At 35.7% G+C, this 19,399-nt stretch overlaps 2 protein-coding genes across 2 annotated transcripts in view; one reads left to right on the top strand and one right to left on the bottom strand.

Annotated features, from left to right (window-relative positions):
• Positions 1-227: 227 nt before the first annotated feature.
• LOC118729848 (killer cell lectin-like receptor subfamily F member 1) lies at positions 228-12,491 on the top strand. Its single transcript, XM_036457383.2, has 6 exons — positions 228-392; positions 1,512-1,610; positions 7,726-7,857; positions 8,959-9,113; positions 9,939-10,051; positions 10,936-12,491. Exons 1-6 carry the CDS (start codon positions 254-256, stop codon positions 11,066-11,068), a joined length of 771 nt encoding a protein of 256 aa, XP_036313276.1. The 5' UTR covers positions 228-253; the 3' UTR covers positions 11,069-12,491.
• A 4,701-nt stretch (positions 12,492-17,192) lies between these two features.
• CD69 (CD69 molecule) overlaps positions 17,193-19,399 on the bottom strand; it is a 36,429-nt gene continuing 34,222 nt past the window's right edge. The window contains exon 10 of the mRNA XM_045587425.1: positions 17,193-18,285. Coding sequence (XP_045443381.1) covers positions 18,162-18,285 — 124 coding nt within the window. The 3' untranslated portion in view covers positions 17,193-18,161. The remainder of the gene's footprint in view (positions 18,286-19,399) is intronic.

Genomic DNA, 19,399 nt, shown 5'->3' on the forward strand with positions numbered 1-19,399 from the left:
ATGAATCTCCCCCCCCCCCCCCCCCCTCAGTTAAGGAGCCTTGCAATCAAATGATTAGATGAATATCTTATCTTTGGTCAAGTGTTTAAATGTAAAATGAGTAATCAAAGCTCTGTGAAAGTTAAAAAAAATAAAATAAAAAAGAAAGGTATTTTCCACACCCTTTAACCACATCCTTTGTAATTTTACATGTAGGCTTAGGGTTTGTTCAATGCCACAGTTCTTACACAGGAACTCTGCTTTGGAATAGGTGATGTCTCTCTTTCCATCAAATTCAAAGATGGATTATTCTATTTATAGGATGTTTGGAAAGGAGCAAAACACAGAACGATCAACGATTCAGAACCCAAGGAAACATCCTTATCACTGCCAACAAAAGTGGACATGCAAAGGTAGGAATCTATAACTCTCCTTTAGACCTCAGATTATAGAGCTAGGGTCTTTAAATCCTAGGTTTTTTGTTTGTTTGTTTGTTTTTAATATATTTTATTGATTTTACAGAAAGGAAGGGAGAGAGATAGAGAGCCAGAAACGTCGATGAGAGAGAAACATCGACCAGCTGCCTCTTGCACACCCCCCACCGGGGATGTGCCCGCAGCCAAGGTACATGCCCTTGACCGGAATCGAACCGGGGACCTTTCAGTCCACAGACCGATGCTCTACCACTGAGCCAAACCGGTTTCGGCTAATCCTAGGTTTTTAATGAGAACTTTTAAGAATTTGAACTAGAGTCTATTCAGAAAATTTGTTATCTTATTTTGAAATAATATGTTTACATAGATGTATCTGCCCTAAAGTACGTGGATAATGCTTATATCTAACACAGTTCCTGGCATATAGTTATGTTTATAAATACTATTAAATGGAATGTAATAGATCAGATTTAACTTGACCTGTGTTGAAGATTGTGAAGGTGTTTAATGTTTATTTTATTGAAGCAAAATATATAATTATAAAGATTATCATCCTATTTTTGTTTTATGAATTGATATAAATATACAACTTTATTTCAAACAACATTTGGAAAGATGGCTACAATATTCAATTTTTCTTATGTTTCCCTATAAGACATTCATTTTTACTATTATTCAATTATTTTGGCACTACTTACATTTCACCTTTCTGTGCCTTAACCCCATGAATATTATTTGTGTAATCCAATCAAGATACAAATGAAGATAAATGAAAAATTTTAGTAGAAATGGTTTGACTAACCAATTGATCAGCTAATATCCACCCATTTGATTATTGTACCAGTGGTACAGAAGTGTTAACATAAGAAGGATATTTTTTAAATAAAGTATATTGACCTTTTATTTCAAAATCAATAAATCCTATTCATTAAAGATAATTAAATATGTGTTCATGTCAAGGAAACTTAAATAAAGATTGTAGATTTCTTCCCCAACCTTCAGACAATGTGTACTGTCAGAATTTTCATTTCTAGGAAACATTTTCAAGTTCATTTTAAATGTCAGAATATTTCAGAAAAAAAAAATTATTCATTACAGATTATCCTGAATGTCCAAAGTGGCATCAGACTGCTCTGAGACTGATCAGCATTGCACTGCTTATTCTCATTGCTACAGTGATAGGACTAATTATTTGGGGTAAGTAAATTGAAAGCTATATATTCAACTACAGAGATCAACACGTTTTCTTTGGTATTTACCTTTATTTCTCTAACTTTTTCAGACTAATTTTTCACATTTGTGTGGTGATTTTTTCAACATTATTTTAGTTATGTTGGTAATAAATGTCACAGTTGATTATTTTATTAATAATTATTAGTTTTTTCCTTTATATAGGAGGCCATAAAACTAATTTATTAAATTTATTATACTCCTAACTTTACTTAATTGGTAAATATTGTGGGCTTGACAGACTAAATCTATGAACTGAAGTTTTTTTTTTTCCAAAAAAATAAATTTTTATTTATTTTTAGAGCAAGAAGAAGGGCAAGAAATAGAGAGATAGAAACATTGATCAGAGAAAAACATCACTGATCAGCTGCAGTCTGCATACCCTAATGGGGAATTAAGACAAAAACTCAGGCATGTGCCTTGACTGGGAATTGAACCAGTGATATCCTGGTTCCTGGGTCAATATTCAACCACTAATCTACACCAGCTAGGCTGAGAATTTTTATATTTTGGTAAAATTACTTAGTTCTATGAAAGATGATTTTGGCCCCTTAATTTTTTTTTTAACCTTTTGGCTATAAGCAAGTGTAAAAAATTTTTTTGACTCTACAAGTGACTTAATTTACAAGTGGCTTGAAAATTTAAGACCAAGTGAAATCTAATATCTGTGCCAACAAGGGTCAGGCTGGGAGCACTCAGTGCAGGTGATCAAGGAGGCTGTATCACAAGGTCCCACAGGAAACCTACCACATAAAGTCATCCAACCAAGACTGGAAGTCATTGCATCTGTAGCTAACACATAGAAACAAACACAGAGAAGCAGGTGAAATAGGAAGACAAAGAAACATGGCACACAGGAAAGGGCAGGAGAAATCTCCAGAAAAGGAGCTTAGTGAAATGGAAGCAACAAATAATCAGAAATAGAGTTCAAAAGAATGATTAAAAGGATGCTTAACAAACTTAGTGACAAATAAAAGGAACTTTTAGAACTACATGAAAAACAGCATAGGAACTATAAAAAGAACTGATCAGAAATGAAAACTACAATATCTGAAATAAGAAATACATTAGAAGGAATAAACAGTAGGTTGGGTTAATCTGTTAACTGGGGAGTTCCCTTTTTAATTACGCAACGTACAACGGGCACACACTCTTTCACTAGGATGTGTCAGTACATCACGCCCAGCAGACGTAATTTTATATTATTATTTGTACTTAATTAAAATAAATGAAATATATATTTTTTCGTTTATTTATATATAAAGCACAAAGGAAAATACAAAATTACAAACAAATAGAAAAGAATACTAACAAAAATTGGAAACATCGAATTAAAAAATTATAAATTTTACAAACAATTATAAAGATTACAAAAAATATATACGTCCCTCTCAGGGCGCAACATATATTTCAAGGATGTATTCATATGTCCTACCCATTCCCGGTAGTGTTTATGTTTGATGTATTTATAGTTCTCGCTCGGTTAACAGGTTAAGCAAAGAATTGAATCAGCAATTTGGAAGACAAGGTAGAAATAAACACCCAATCAAAGCAGAAGAAAGAAAGGAAGGAAGGAAGGAAGGAAGGAAGGAAGGAAGGAAGGAAGGAAGGAAGGAAGGAAGGAAGGGAGGAAGGAAGGAAGGAAGAAAAAAAATTACAATAGCTTAAGGAACATTTGTGACAACATGAGCTAGATGAACATCTGTATCATAGAGAGGTACCAGAAGAAGATGAGAGTGAGCAAAGGTTTGTGAACCTATTTGAAGAAATAATGACTGAAAACTTCCCTAACCTGAAGAAGGAAAAGGACACACAAGTTCAGGAAGTGCAATTTCAAAAAAGATGAATCCAAAGAGGCCCACATCAAAACATATCATAATTAAAATGGCAAAGGCTAAAGATAAAGAGAGGATCTTAAAAGCAGCAGAAGAATGGCAGTTAGTTACGTATAGTATAAGAGAGCTGACATAAGACTGCCAGCTAATTACTCAGCAGAAACAATTCAGGCCAGAAGGTATTGACATAAAATATTCAAAATCTGAAAACTGGGGATCTATAACCAAGACTACTTTACCCATCAAGACTATCATTTAAAATTGAAGGAGAAACAAAGACTCACAAGAGAAACTTAAGGAGTTTGATGCTATTGAACAAGCATTAGAAGAAATATTAAAGGGTCTGATTAAATAAGAGGAGGAGAAGGAGGAGGAGGAGGAGGAGGAGGAGGAGAAGAAGGAGAAGGAGGAAGAAATAAATCTATACCTTTCAATAATCACTTTAAATGTAAACAGCTCAAGTGTCCCAATCATAGTGCTTAGGTTAGTGGGATGAATAAGAAATAAGACCTACACATGCTATCTACAGAAACACCTCAGAATGAAGGATACACACATACTAAAAGTAAAGGGATGGAAAAGATATCTCATGCAAATGTAAATGAAAATCTTGATAGACATAAAGAGGACGATTGACAGTAATACAGTCATAATAGGAGACTTGCATATCCCAATGACATCAATGGATAGATCTTCTAGACAGGAAAAAAAAAATAACAACAAAAGAAAAAGGAAATAGCATCTTTAAATGTCATGCTATATCAAATGTATTTAATTGATATCTTCAGAGTATTTTATGCCAAACCAGCAGAATGTATGTTCTTTTCAAGTACACATGAAACATTTTATAGTATAGACCACCTCCTTGTACTACCTCCTTATACCATATATAATAAATTCAAAATGGATTAAAGACTTAAATGTTAGACTTGAAAACATAAAAAATCCTAGAAGGAAGCATAGGCAGTAAAATCTCAGACATTTCTCATAGCAATATTTTTTTTCCCAATCTACCTCCTTGGGCAAGGGAAAAGAAATAAAAAATAAACAAATTGGACTACAGCAAACTAAAATGTTTTTGCACAGCAAAAGAAATCATCAACAAAATGAAAAATTGACCTACTGAATAGGAAAACATATTCACCAATGATACATCTCAATAGGGGTTAATATCCAAAATTTACAAAGAACTTATACAATTCAATACCCAAACAAAACTAATAATCTACTTAAAAATGGGCAAAGCTGCCTGCCTGCTCTCTTTTTATTAGTCTGTCTCTATTTTGCTTGGTAGTTCAGTTTGCTCATTAAATTCTGAATATTAGTAAAACCATATGGTACTTGTCTTTTCATAACTGGTTTATTTAATGTATCACAATAATGTTCTCCAGGAACATTATCAAGCTCTAGTGAGGGTAGAGGTGTGGGGGCATAGGAAGATTGAGCAAAAAAGAAAAAAATGAAAGAGAAATCATGGACATGGACGACAGTGGGGTGATTGTGCAGGGAGTCTGGGGAGATGGAGGAGGTGTGAAAGTGGGGAAGGGCACAGAGGGGTAAACTGTAATAAAAAATTTGTAAAAAGTTAAAAAATTTAAAAAGTTAAAAGCAAAGAGCCTAAATAAACATGTTTCTCAAGAGGAGATATGACATTTGAAAAGATGTTCAACATCATTAATCATCAGAGAAATGCAAATTAAAACCAAATGAAACATCATCTCATACCTTTCAAAATGACTATCACCAATAAATAAACAAACAAGTGTGGATGAGGATGTTGAGAAAAGGAAACCCTCATGCACTGCTGGTGGGAGTGGAGATTGGTACAACCTCTGTGGAAAGCAGAATGGAGTTACCTAAAAAAGTTAAAAATGGAACTGCCTTATGACCCAGTGATTCCACTTCTGGGAATATATCTGAAGAAACCTGAAAAACTTATTTGAAAGAATAAATGCATTTTTATGTTCATTGCAGCATGCTATCTAATAAAAGGGAAATATGCAAATTAACCATTACTCCATCACAAAGATGGCAGCATCCATAGCCATACGATGGCGGCACTAGTTCGGGGGCGGAGGGGGGGCGGTCAGCTACTAAGAGTGGGCAGCATGAGCAGCCTGGTGGAATGCTTGCTTCGTCACTGCGGCAATGAGGCAAGCATTCTTCAACCGGCTGCAGATGAGTTCCTGTTAGCACTCGCTCAATCAGCTGAGTGAGTGCTGACAGGAGCAAGTCATCCCTGTGACTTACTCATTTTAATTGGAGGGAAAGAGGTGTGCAAGTTAGCAAGTGCTGGAGGCCCAAGGAGACGTACAGAATTCCACTTGGGAAAATCCAGAAGACACAACTCATGCAGGCACAGCCACTCTGGGCACTTCACAAATGAATGAGGTATTTTCTTCTCATTCCTGCTACACCGAGCATGCAAATGCCAGAACCAAGACTATATAATAGATAAAACCGAGGGGCCTCTGGGCCTCAGAGAGCCTGTGGGCAGTGGGCACTGAGCAGCCAGGTCCCACAGAGAGCTACTGGCACACGGATTTGTGCACGGGGCTACTAGTTATTTATAATAGATAAGGGAAGCAACCCAAGTGCCCATCAGTAGATAAGTGGATTAAAATGTGGTGGTACATTTACATAGCGGACTGCTACTCAGTTGTAAAAAAGAAATGTTACCATTTGGGACAGCATGGATGGACCTGGATAATATTATGTTAAGTGAAATAAGCCAGTCAGGGAAGGACAAATACCATGTGAATTCAATTATCTGTGGAATCTAATGAGCAAAATAAACTAACAACATATATAAACACTCATAAATACAGGGAACAAACTGACAGCTGTCAGAAGGGAAGAAGTGGGGAGGCTAGTGATAAAGGTGAATGCATTAAACAAAAAATAAAAGCAAACAAAACAAAACAAACAAACAAACAAAACCCTGATAGGCAGATAACAGTATAGTAATTATCAGAGGGGAAAAGGGTGTGAGGAGGTAGGAGGGGGTAAAGGGGAGGAAAATGGCGATGGAAGGAAACTTGACTTGGATGGTAAACACACAATACAATCTATCTATGTATATAAAAGCCTAAGCGACTGTTATGATGGAACAACCAGAACAACTGGAACGACCGATCGCTATGATGAGCTCTGACCACCAGGGGGGCAGATGCTCAACACAGGAGCTGCCCCCAGCCTGCAGGCCCTGATTGTCAATGGGGCTTGACAGCCAACCTCCTGGTTCTTCCCCCCAGCTGGTAGGCCCCGATTGCCTGATCAAGGCCATGCCCTGGGCTGTGACGGGTAACTGGGGGTGGGTGGCAGTGGACATGGGCAGCAAGGGAAGGATGAGGGGAGAGGCAGGGAGACAGGGAACCTGGAGGCCAGACCTAGGGACCCCACCTGTGCAGACATTTCATGTATCGGGACTCTACTATACAGATAATGTGTTATAGAATTGTACCCCCTGAAACTTACATAATTTTATTAACCAATGTCACCTAATAAATTCAATTAAAAAAAGATATTTTCTTAAGATGAGTTCTACTGAATAAGAGCTATGGATAATTATATCTGTTGATTATGATTTTATTCATGTTAGAGGTTGGGGTACACATTTTATATACATTTTCTTTTTTTAAAAATATATTTTATTGATTTTTTTACAGAGAGGAAGGGAGAGGGATAGAGAGCTAGAAACATTGATGAGAGAGAAACATCAACCAGGTGCTTCCTGCACATCCCCTACTGGGGATGTGCCCGCAACCAATGTACATGCCCTTGACCAGAATCGAACCTGGGACCTTTCAGCCCTCAGACCAACGCTCTATCCACTGAGCCAAACCGGTTTCAGCTTTATATATATTTTCTTTTAGTAGGCATTCCCCCTTTTATATATGAAAGTACTAAGAAACAGAGAGGCTTCATAATTAGTTCAAGATAACAAAGAATTCTAACCTATCAGAGTAAACAGATGCAAATTTAAATATATTTTAATTTTATTTAGAACATTTGTTTTTGTTTTGCTTCTACTTACTTTTTTACAAGTGGAAATCTATCTCTAAATGATCAATCCTTTGTTAAATTAGACTCTAATTATTAGAGGGTTGAAATACTATAAACAAACTTTCTTTCAACCAGAAGTTTATGCAATCACTTGTAGTTTCATTTTAGTGGGTAATTAAAAGCCATAGTCTTATAATTATAGAAATCTAATTAGTGTCATTTTTTTTTTTCTTATTTCTCAGTATGCCACCCAAACTTACGTTCCTTCAATGATAGCCACAATACGGAAATGTTTGTTAGTGAAAATGGAACCAGGGAATGCAATTGTATGAATACTCTTCCCAGAAAACAAGCAGGTAATGCAAATTTCACAAGTAAGTGATTTTATTTCATTATATTGTAGGGGAGAAAAAACTTTCCCTCTACCCTCTAAAGTTTAAACTCCGGGGGACTGTGAATTAAACTGACAAAGGAACAATTAACAGGAGAAAAATGATTGTTTATGTGCATACTGGAACTAACAAAAGAAGTAGCTAGCTCACAATGCTTGAAGTTAAAGGCTTATATACCTAATTTAGGAGAGGAAAAGGAGGGGAAGAAATGACTTGTGTGGGCAAAGCTTCTTTCCTTAGGAAAGGCAAGTGTTTTTTTTTTGTTTGTGTTGGTTTTTTTTTGTTTTTTTTTTTTTTTAGAAGTACAAACTGCAGAAAGTTTGTGACAGTGTCTGTTAGTGATGGTGAAACTTATAAACTCATTGCTGAGTATAGATTTATTTTAATACCTATTCCACATTTTTCCTTTTTACAGAAATAAGTCTGGTGGCCATTGAGGCATATAGATAATGGGTCTTGTTGAACAATTTGTCTTACAAATTTGCTAATACAGTGTGTTATGAAATACATTCTTCTGCAGTTAAAAAGGACTCTGACAATAATTTTCTTTTTCCACAGTAGTTTTCTTTTAATGCCATTCAAGCTCTCTGTTTTACTTTAAATTCCCCTATGTCCACCAATGATTAGTTATATAACTTTGAGTAAGTCACTCAGCCTTTAGTTTCCCAGTTTACATTTAATTTAACTTAATCATGGTATCTTTATTTACAAAATGAGGAACATGGAGTTAATAATTTCATGGATTTTATAAGTTTCTTATAGGAAATAAACATTTTAGCCCTGACCGGTTTGGCTCAATGGATAGAGCGACGGCCTGTGGACTGAAGGAAATAAACATTTTATGTATTCGTGCCCATAAAAATTCAGAAAATTAGTACTTGATGTAGTAATAACTCCATAAATAATAACTATTTATTGCATTTATCTCTTCTAAAGACTATTAATCAGTAGAGAGGGAGTTCATTTCTTAAAAGTGGGACAAATAGTTAACTTTAAGAAGACAGTTTACAAAATTAGTGCATAAACTCTTTGATATTCACACCTTGTTTTCTTTCATTCCTACTTCTTATGTTTTCATTACAGGAGGCCCTAGACTAAACGTATGCCCTAATAACTGGGTGCAGGAGAAAGGGAAGTGCTATAATTTTTTTAAAACTTTTAATTCATGGACTGATAGCCAACAGTTCTGCTTAAGAATGAAATCACACCTCTTGATGATCCAAGACAAGGCTGAACTGGTAAGAGCTAATTTACTATGAGTGAAAAAATATACTATGGAAGAGAAAAAAAATTTAAAAAATGAAAATTGGGAGAAATAGGTACATTTTAGAATCCAGGAATTTACAGACTAATAGCTATAGCCATTTATTGAATTCCATTCATGTGGCAGGAACTGTGGTAGACACATTACAAATGTTATATAACTTAGTGCTCACAGTAACCTATGACATAGGCGATGGTATTTTCCTCATTTTCATAAGAATATGCAGAACTTGACAGTTTTTATAAACTTGTCTACTTCACTCCTTAAGTAAATCACAAAGCTAGGATATCCATGCCATCCTTCCTGGAGAGAAAGGTAGGATCTCTTTGAGGTACTCATCAAAAGCATTACAAATATTTGGCAATATCCTACTATGTTGGGTAGGAAATAGAGGGCTCTTTTGTTTCATTTATGTGAAGTTCATCATAAGCCTCAGTTTTCTACAAGTCTGAACATTGGTAGTCAGAGCAATCCATGTATAGTTCTTGCTTCTTTTAACAGACTTGTTCATTCCCCATTTTTTCTTCACATCCTCTTTGCACCCTTTCATCAGTTGCTGCTTTTATCACCATCCTCATGAATTCTTTAAGGAGAGTACGCTTTCACATAAAGTCACATATTTTGAATTTCTTTCCACATTGATTTACTTGCCTACACATGTAGAAATCATCTTTTTAACTCTCTTAAGATTTTCCTGGATAGAGAGATAAATATAAAAACCTCTTAAAGATGGAAAAAAGTAGCAGAGGCTATTTTAATAAGTATTCTCACCTAATTTCCTCTGTATCCCGTTTCACAGGCTTTCATACAAAATAGTATACAAGATGGAATCTACTTTTGGATCGGATTGAACATTACATATCCACAGAAGACATGGACCTGGTTGGATGGGACCCCATTAAATCCACAGTTGTGAGTGTCTGACGTTTGAATACCATGGAGAACTATAAAAGCTCAACAGCCAATCCCTGCTGGGGGCTTTCGTAAACTCTAGATAGACAACTTGTTCTTATAGATTGCAGACTTTGATATTTGTTAATGTGTGTGTGTAGGAAAATTTCCTTAGAGAAATGAAGGCTTCTAAACTAATTTATTTTCATGTTTGCATTTTCTTTTAGTTTACGTAAAACACTAGAGGTATAGATAGAAATTGTAGTCAATATACAATTGTCTACATTTAAATCCTTATAAAGTGTTTCTCAAAGGTTATAGAATAATCCTCATTTTAAAAAAAATATATTTTATTGATTTTTCACAGAGAGGAAGAGAGAGGGATAGAGAGTTAGAAACATCAACGAGAAAGAGTCATTGATCAGCTGCCTCTTGCACACCCCCTACTGGGGATGTGCCCGCAACCAAGGTACATACCCTTGACCGGAATAGAACCCGGGACCCTTCAGTCCCCAAGCCGACGCTCTATCCACTGAGCCAAACCAGTTTCGGCTAATCCTCAATTTATTAGAAGGATTCTAATAATTACAAATTCTAAGGAAATAAGATATTAGAACTCAATAATCAAATGGCATTTGGAAGCCAGTCTTTCCTACTCACATTTTTATTCCACATAGTATTTCCATTTACAAATGACCGTTTTGAGTTAAAAAGCTATTTGGAGCAATTTTTTTTTTTTCATTGAATAAGTCTTTGTTTACTGTGCATTTCTTGTCTGAATATTACGATGTCTTAGACCTCCAGCTTGGAGAATAGTACATTCTTTCTAAGAAGAGAGAAAACACACAAAAGACACACAATTGTACTTTCAGCAGAGTGAGGACAATGTGCCTTTTCCTTTGCAGATGTGAAGTCAAGAGCAAGGATGAAGACAATGCTTGTGCTGTGATAACCAAGAAAGGTGTGTTTTCTGAAACATGCCACACTCAAAATTACCATATTTGTCAAAATGTGATTTCTTCAGACAAGGATCTCTAAATTGATCACAGGTATGCTTCCCATTAAAAAATGTTCACAAATATTCTTTATTTATGAATTTTTGTAAAAACACTTTGTTTCTACACAAAATTTTTGGTAATATTGATGATACTGATGTCAATTTGTGTCACCATAAGTACAAACAATCAGACTCAACTGAGTACTTGGTTCTGCCTTGGTTCACTCAAACGGTATTTCCATAGTCATCTCCCATTCATGAGAGTGACTGTTTCAGACAGAAATTATTCTTTTATCCCCTCAGTGATTCTCTCCCTGCATCTCTTAGTCACCATTAACAGAGGAGTTTATGTTTTTTTAATCATTTTTTTTAAGAGAAGACATTGGATGATATATTCCTGAGCTTTCTACTATTGAATCTACATATTTGTCTGCATCTTAGTACTTTTTCCTCTTCTCCTGTCTCCAACAAAGCAGTATTCCTCTTTCTGTCTAAATAAAATCTACAAGTCTATAGGCAAAATCACATGCATTTTAATTTTTTCAAGAAATTAATCTCTTCTCTAATCTCTCGTTCTTGTTTCCTTTTCTATCAGCAACTACAAGAAAACTTTCCCTCGGCCACATGTGGTTTCTAGTTTCTGCCCACCTCTTATAAGTCAAACTTCCTAAGAATGGTGATATTTCCTTTTCCCCTCTTCCTACCTTACATTTCAAGTTCTAAAATTTGGCTTCTGCTTTTCCTACTGTTTTACCAAAGTGCTGTTACCATGCCAAACAATGAGTTTCTTCTGGTAAAATACAATGATAACTTCTTAACTTTCACTTTAACCATCAAGTTTGCTCGTTGTTGACCTGTGTTTTCGTCTAGAAATATTCACTAACCTCAGGACCTATTACACAAGACCCTCTTGGATGTCAATCTACTTCTTCGGCCATTCTTTTTCAGTTCTTTCTGTCGTGTCTCTTTCCTCTTCTGTTCCTGAGTTTGTGTGGATTCTCTAACACACACAATTTTTGTCTTAACTCATCCACTCCATAATTTTAATTGCCATCAATTTATTGATAACTCCCAAGCCCTTCATTTCTAGCCTAGATCTTATTACAGTGGATTACCTATTGGGCATCTCTATTTGAACATCTCACGGCCCCTCAGTCTCCACTAATTTAATGACAGGAACATCCCCACACCAGTCTAAGCCAGAGTCCTTGAAGTCAACCATAACTTCTTCCCCTTTTTTTTTTTTCACCCTCAATATTCAAACACTAATTTAATCTTTTCAATTTTACTACATAAATATTTCTGAAATGCACCCTCATATCTTCATACCCACCCTATTACCCTAGATCAGTGGTACGCAAACTCATTAGTCAACAGAAACAAATATCAACAGTACGATCGAAATTTCTTTTGAGAGCCAAATTTTTAAAACTTAAACTTCTAACGCCACTTCTTCAAAATGGACTCGCCCAGGCAGTGGTATTTTGTGGAAGAACCACACTCAGGGGCCAAAGAGCTGCATGTGGTTCGCAAGCCTCAGTTTGCCAACCACTGCCCTAGATTACTGCAATAATCTTTTCATTTGTTTCTAGTTTTGTCTGCCAAAGTCCTTCCTGTGCATTGTGACATAGTGACTCTCTAATCCTCATATCAGGTTACATGAGTCATTACCTAATTCCTTTCAATGGCTTTTCCCTGCTTAAACCTTTTATTGGCTCCTACCAGACCCTTCTTGTCATGGCTCCTCTTCATTCCTCCCCACTTTCATGTGTGTAATGAAGCAGACACACTAAACTGTTCAGTTCCTTTAAAATATGTCATGCTTTCTAATTTTATTGTTTGACACAGTTTAACAAACTTTATTTTTTTCCTTTATTACCTTTTAACTTTTTATTTTTCAGGGGTTGAAAAATAAAAGAAATTTAGAGGAATATACTTCCTTGACCAGTCTCCACTCCGACTATATTATATAGAGTTGATATATATTTTCCTAGCTCCTTGTACTTACGTATCTAATCTAATCATCTAGTACCTTCTTTTTTTTTTTTTTTTTTTTTTTTGGCCATTGTTTACTAAATTGTTTCTTAATTACCCGTAAGCTATGTAAGATCAATAATCCTTATCATTGTTTGGAATAATGATGTATAATGATAAATAAGCACCTTTTATGTTACTGAGTATGTATTTGTAATATGTTCTATGAGTTCCAGGCTTTTAGTAGTTATGCAGATCATTCTGTAGTGTAGGTAAGCGTAACCTACAATTGAGAAGTAAACCACTCTATTTAAAATAAATAAGTAAGTAAATAAATAAATGTCAGTGTTAGGTTTATATGCTTTAATAAATACAATTTTCCTGGTTTGCTGTTTGTTTTTAACCTAGAATCTACGTTGAGACTTGGAGCAGAAACATAGCTGCATTAATGTTTGCTAATTAAATATAAGTTTACCAATGGGAAACCTACTTTAAAGCCTTAGATCCACTAGGAGTAAAACTTAAATGATATAGCAACATTTAAAAAATATATTTTTTCAAATACATTTGTTTGAACAGAAGTAATTATAGTTTATAGGAAATGAAATAGAGAACCTTCCACTCACTTTAAAAAATTAAATACAGAACTATTTTTATTTAGTATATGTACTATTTTATTAAGGTGGACATTTATACAATGTGGAAAAATGACTGAAGAAAAGTTACAATTGAAAGAGAAGAAAAAATAATAGAAGATTAAAAGATCTGAGGACCTCGAATATTCAAAGCCACATTATCAATGTTCTTTGAAACTATTTTGACTTAAACACTTAAGCATTTAAATATTAAAACATTTCAAAAACAGTTTAAAAATTAGTTTGGCTTGATTTTTTCCTTTTTATTTTTATTTGAGGATTATTCATGAAAAGTATTCTCCTTTAAATTTTAAAAATTAAGTTTGCACATAAAGAAATGTTTATAGCCTAAACCGGTTTGGCTCAATGGATAGAGCGTCGGCTTGGGGACTGAAAGGTCCAGGGTTCGATTCCAGTCAAGGGCATGTACCTTGGTTGTGGGCATATCCCTAGTAGGGGGTTTGCAAGAGGCAGCTGGTCGATGCTTCTCTCTCATCGATGTTCCTAGCTCTCTATCTCTCCCTTCCTCTCTGTAAAATATCAATAAAATACATTTTTTAAAAAAGAAATGTTTATAAGCAAACACCTGATATTAAAATTCTAAAAACTACTGTGAATTTAATTAGCCATGAATAATAAAAATCAAAGCTTGTCCTATTATTTCCATTATATATCTATATCTATATATTTTTGATACATCAGATTGTCTGAATCATAATAATCAAAGTTATTTTTAGATGACACAGTTCTCAAAATTAATATTTTTTAATTATGTAGCAATCCTACTTGTTGAGAAGGGAGCATATTGAATAATGTAAATTGGAAGATTTTTAGTGGAAAAAGCTTCAGGAATAAATGAGACAATTATAATTTATGGCCCTTCAAAAGTTTTTATCTTTAAAGTTTAGAATTCTTTTGGAATGAATGTGTGTTTATGTGTTTATGTGCTTGTTTGCAAGTGGGAAAAATTGTGGTTTCAGTAGGTAAGGCTTCAAATGAGACCACTTCCAACTTCCCACTTAGACTCCCATTAGAGATGAGTGTCATATCTGCCTCTCTCCCCCCAAAAAGGGAAAACAGCTTAGATTTCTTTGCTCCTGAAGTCTTTTATGTCATTTTCTGCTCGCCTGCTGTCCTGGTCCCCCCCAACTGCCCTCCCCGGCAGGTCTGGGTTCCCCCAGCTGTTCTCCACTGCCAGACCAATCACTCCTAACTGCCCTCCCCTGCAGGCCTGGATCCCCACCAACTGTCCTCCTCTGCATGCCTGGTCCTCCCCCAACTGCCCTCTCCTGCTGGCCTGGTCCCCCCCCACCCCCAACTGCCCTCCTCTGCTGGCCTTGTTACCCAAAACTACCCTCCCCTGCTGATCTGGGTCCCCTCCAACTGTACTCCCCTGCAGACCTGGTTCCCCCAAAACCACCCTCCCCTCCCGTGGCTAGGCTAAGGATGTCTGCTGCAGCTTAGGAAGCAGGCCTAAGCAGTCAGTTGGACATCCCCTGAGGGCTTCTGGACGGAGAGGGTGCAGGCCAGGCTAAGGGACTTCCTCTCCTGCAGTGCACGATTGTAGTGCACCTGGCCCCTAGTATATATATAAAACTTAAAAGTATATAAATTTTTTTTTCAAGTATAAAAAGTTTTAAATCTTACAGTTGTCTTTCCAGAATTTTAGAGAGATGTACTTCTAGGCATAATTATTTATTAATATACCACAACAGAGATATGAGTATATTTGTGATTTTATTTAAAAAAAAAAAAAAGCACCACACCAAAACATCAATTGATTTTAAACTAACAACTTTATTTTAGTATTAATTAATAAACTCGAGACAGACACTTTAAAATCTATGTTGTCTATAATAATAAAAAGCATAACATGCTAATTAGGCCAGGCAGCCAAAGACCTTCTGGACAAGCTTCTGGACAAAGTGGGGCTGCAAGGGCCTCTAGTTAAATATAAAACAGCATTAGATGCAATAAAAGCAAAGAGGCATACCTAAAGATTCTTGACATTGTTGCTCTATAGTTAAATATAAAATAGCATTAGTTATAATAAAAGCAAAGAGGCATACCTAAAGATTCTTGACATTGTTGCTCTATAGTTAAATATAAAATAGCATTAGTTATAATAAAAGCAAAGAGGCATAACAAAAGATTCTTGACATTGTTGCTCTGTTATTAAAGAGAGATAATACAATGAAGATATAATTTTTAAAACTATTTTTGAAAGAGCAAAGAGGCATTAATATATTTTCCTATGTAAGCTTAGACAATAACTATTCAGTATGAGAAGTTTTGCAGATATAATATTTCGGAGTATTGCTACATCTCTATCTTCTGAAATGCCTATTCTTCTAGACAACCTTTGGACAACCTTCTGAATCATTTCCTAGTCCATCAGATAGATTTTACATTGCCATGAGAATTATTATAAATCTTATGTTTGAAGGCAATGTTATCCTGAGTATAAATGTTCAATAACTTCAGAGCAATAACCTATGAAATCAAGAATAAGCTTCCCTTAGCATGGAGTATAATTTCCCTTAAATCTAACCTTCCCTCCCTCAACCCCAAATCTTATTTTCCCTCCCATACCTCTTATTCCCATGCTTCCAGACTATTATAATTTCTCAATTATGCAACATTTGGTACCCTCACAAATGTTCTTCCAGAGAATTTTCTCCCTGGAAAAACCCTACTTTCTTTAATTGTCAGCTTAAAAATATTTTCTCTGTAAAAATTTTGCTAGTTCTCTCTAGCTCAAATTTTGGACATTTTCTCTATGTGTTGTCATTGAACCTTTCATATATCTTATATGCACTTTTTTATTTTTGCCCTTCTTACACTGTTTGGTAATTAAATGTTAAAGGTTCATCTATTCAGTCTTTAATTTTCTAAACTGATTGTAGATTTAATACTAAGTTCCTTGTCATCCTTTTTTTTTTACATTGTAGTTTTCAATAAAAATAATTTTATTTATTCCTGACACAGGAGAACAATGGAGTAATAATACTATACAGTCTGATAAAGACTTTAAGAATAAAGTCAAAATAAAGACCTTAAGAACAGTCATGAGTTTTCTAAAGACTCATGAAATGGTTGATTTTAATTAGAAAGGAAATTTCCTTGTTAAGTCTTTTACTGATTTGGCACTTATTTGATTATAGACAGTTATTTCCTGTATTTATGTGGAGAGTAAAATAATCAAATGAGCATTTATAAAGAATGAGGGAGCCCTGCCAGAGTGGCTCAGTGGTTGAGTGTCAACCTATGAACCAGGAGGTCATGGTTCAATTCCCTGTCAGGTCACATGACTGGGTTGTGGGCTCTACCCCACTAAAGGGTGTGCAGGAGTCAGCCAGTGGATCAATGAAGTTTTTCTCTCATAGATGTTTCTATCTCTTTATCCCTTTCCCTTCCTCTCTTAAAAAAAATAAATATAAGGAATGGGGGGAAAGGGGAAGAACAGGGAGGAAAAAAAAGTGAAAATGAAGGTGAGGAGAGAAGGCAAAAAGATAGAAAACTAGTTTGAAAAATATTTTCTCTGTTATAATATTTATCTAAAACAAAAGATAAGAAACTTTACTAAGTTCCCAAATTCTTACTAGTCCCATCTTCAATATGTATTCTGTTACAATTATTCAAACTTTATCAATGAAGAAACATAAAGCATCCATAGGACGCAGATCACAGATTTCACAACAACTTTCAGAAAAGGATTGTTTTACAAAGAGACATTGGTAATGTTGAGTAAACACCAAGACAATATCCCCCAAAAAGTATCAGTCTGATGCAGAATCTAATTTGTTTTCTCAAACAGAAAAAATTTAAACCCAGTCCCCCACCCATCTGCCCACCCAATGTTTATTATTCGTTTGCCCATTATGCAATAGGTTCTTGGCATTCATAAATAGAACACAGCTAGTTCAAGACTGTTTACTCATAATCTTGAAGGACTCTCACATGATGGTCTGAATGTGAAATCTTATTGCTTTATTTATTTATTTTTTTTCTGTGAGGTTGGTGTGTGAAAGAGATTTTTTAATCTAATAAATCAACAAATTTAAACTCTGTTATTGTGTTTGAATTACACTGAATTCATGAGTGAATCTCATAAAGTAATGCAAATATTGCAAAACTAAAATAAAACCAATCAATGGTTATTGATAATAAAAGTAGGGAGACTGAAAAAATGTCATAGTCTTTTTTATAAAACAAGTAATTTTAAATGACGTTAGTCTGAATTTATATGATTACATCTTTAAAAATTACTTAAATTGTTCATTCATATTTTAATGTATTATAATCAGAAATTTTATTCTATAAAATTTAAACTTTTATATATGGTGAGGTGTATACTTCTTGTATGCCAAGAATCTAGTAAATTTATAACAAATTATTTTAAAGATTTAGTGTGAAACATCAATAAAAATTTCTAAACATGAATTTCATGTACTTTCATATTAATATAACATATTTCTTATAAAAAGAATAAAAGTTATGTTTTATGTAAAAGATTTTGGGTATCTTAACTTCTTAGAATACATGTGTCCGGTTTGCTGCAAATCCATTTCCTAACCAAATGGCTACTGGAACTACTAATCCCAGTTTTGTGTAGATAGGCACATTCTCCAGATCCGATGACCTTAAACCTGAAACAAAATATCAAATAAGAAAAAGGATATAGAATGAATGAATATTTACTTGAAGGCTTAGAGAAAATAATTTCCTCTGATGTCTATTTTTACTCTATGCCCAATACCATATTATCCTACCTAATAAAAGAGTACTATGCAAATTAACCTGCTACACCCACAAGCCATGCCCACCAACCACACCCACCAGCCAATCAGAGCCAGTTTGCAAATAAACCCAACCAAGATGGCTACAGCCACAGAGAGCAAGAGGGAGGCTTGGGTTTTCCAGGCAATGGAGGAAGCCAAGCTTTCCACCTGCTCTTGCTGCCTACACCTTCCACTCAAGGCTACAAAGTTTCAATTATAGAAGGTAAACAAATCCAAACAGAAATGGCAGCTGCCTTGGAGCTGGAAAGAGCGGGAGGCTAAGGTTGCCCCTGGCAATGGAGGAAGCAAAGCTTTCTGCACACCCTGGCTGGCCTAGGCCTTCACTCCAGGCTACAAAGTTTCAATTATAGAAGATACATAAATTCTAACAGAAATGGCTGCCAGCCATGGAGCTAGCAGGGGGCTTGGCTCTGCTCCAGGCTACAAAGTTTCAATTGTAGAAGGTAAATAAATTTCAGATACCAGGGGGTGTGGCTGGCCTGCAAACCATCATATGCCCCTTGCTCAGGCTGCCCCATGCCCCAAGGCAACCCCCACCCTGATCTGGGACACCCTTCATGGCAAACCAGCTGGCCCAACCCATGCACCAGGCTTCTATCCTATCTAATAAAATAGTAATATGCAGATTGACCATCACTCCAACACACAATATGGCTGCCTCCATGTGGTCAAAGATCCTGCCCCTATGTGGACACAAGATGGCCACCACAAGATGGCCTGCAAGGGAGGACAGTTGAGAGGGACCAGGCCTGCAAGGGAGGTATAGTTGTGGGTGATTAGGCAAGCAGGGGAGGGCAGTTGAGAGGCACCAGGCCTGCAAGGGAGGGCAGTTGGAGGCAATCAACCCTGCAGGGAAGGGCAGTTCAGGGTGACCAGGCCGGTAGAGGAGGAAAGTTGGGGGTAAACAGGCTGGCAGGGGAGCAGTTAGACATCAATCAGGCTGGCATGGGAGTGTTAGGGG

This window comes from Pipistrellus kuhlii, unplaced genomic scaffold (genome assembly GCF_014108245.1).
Source record: "Pipistrellus kuhlii isolate mPipKuh1 unplaced genomic scaffold, mPipKuh1.p scaffold_m20_p_3, whole genome shotgun sequence".
Lineage (NCBI taxonomy): Eukaryota > Metazoa > Chordata > Mammalia > Chiroptera > Vespertilionidae > Pipistrellus > Pipistrellus kuhlii.

Excerpts from the sequence above, each read along its gene's own strand:
- LOC118729848 (XM_036457383.2), top strand. The coding sequence starts at position 254 with ATGTCTCTCTTTCCATCAAATTCAAAGATGGATTATTCTATTTATAGG. Across the intron at positions 1,611-7,725 it reads GATAGGACTAATTATTTGGG|TATGCCACCCAAACTTACGT; the intron begins GTAAGTAAATTG and ends CTTATTTCTCAG. Across the intron at positions 9,114-9,938 it reads TCCAAGACAAGGCTGAACTG|GCTTTCATACAAAATAGTAT; the intron begins GTAAGAGCTAAT and ends CCCGTTTCACAG.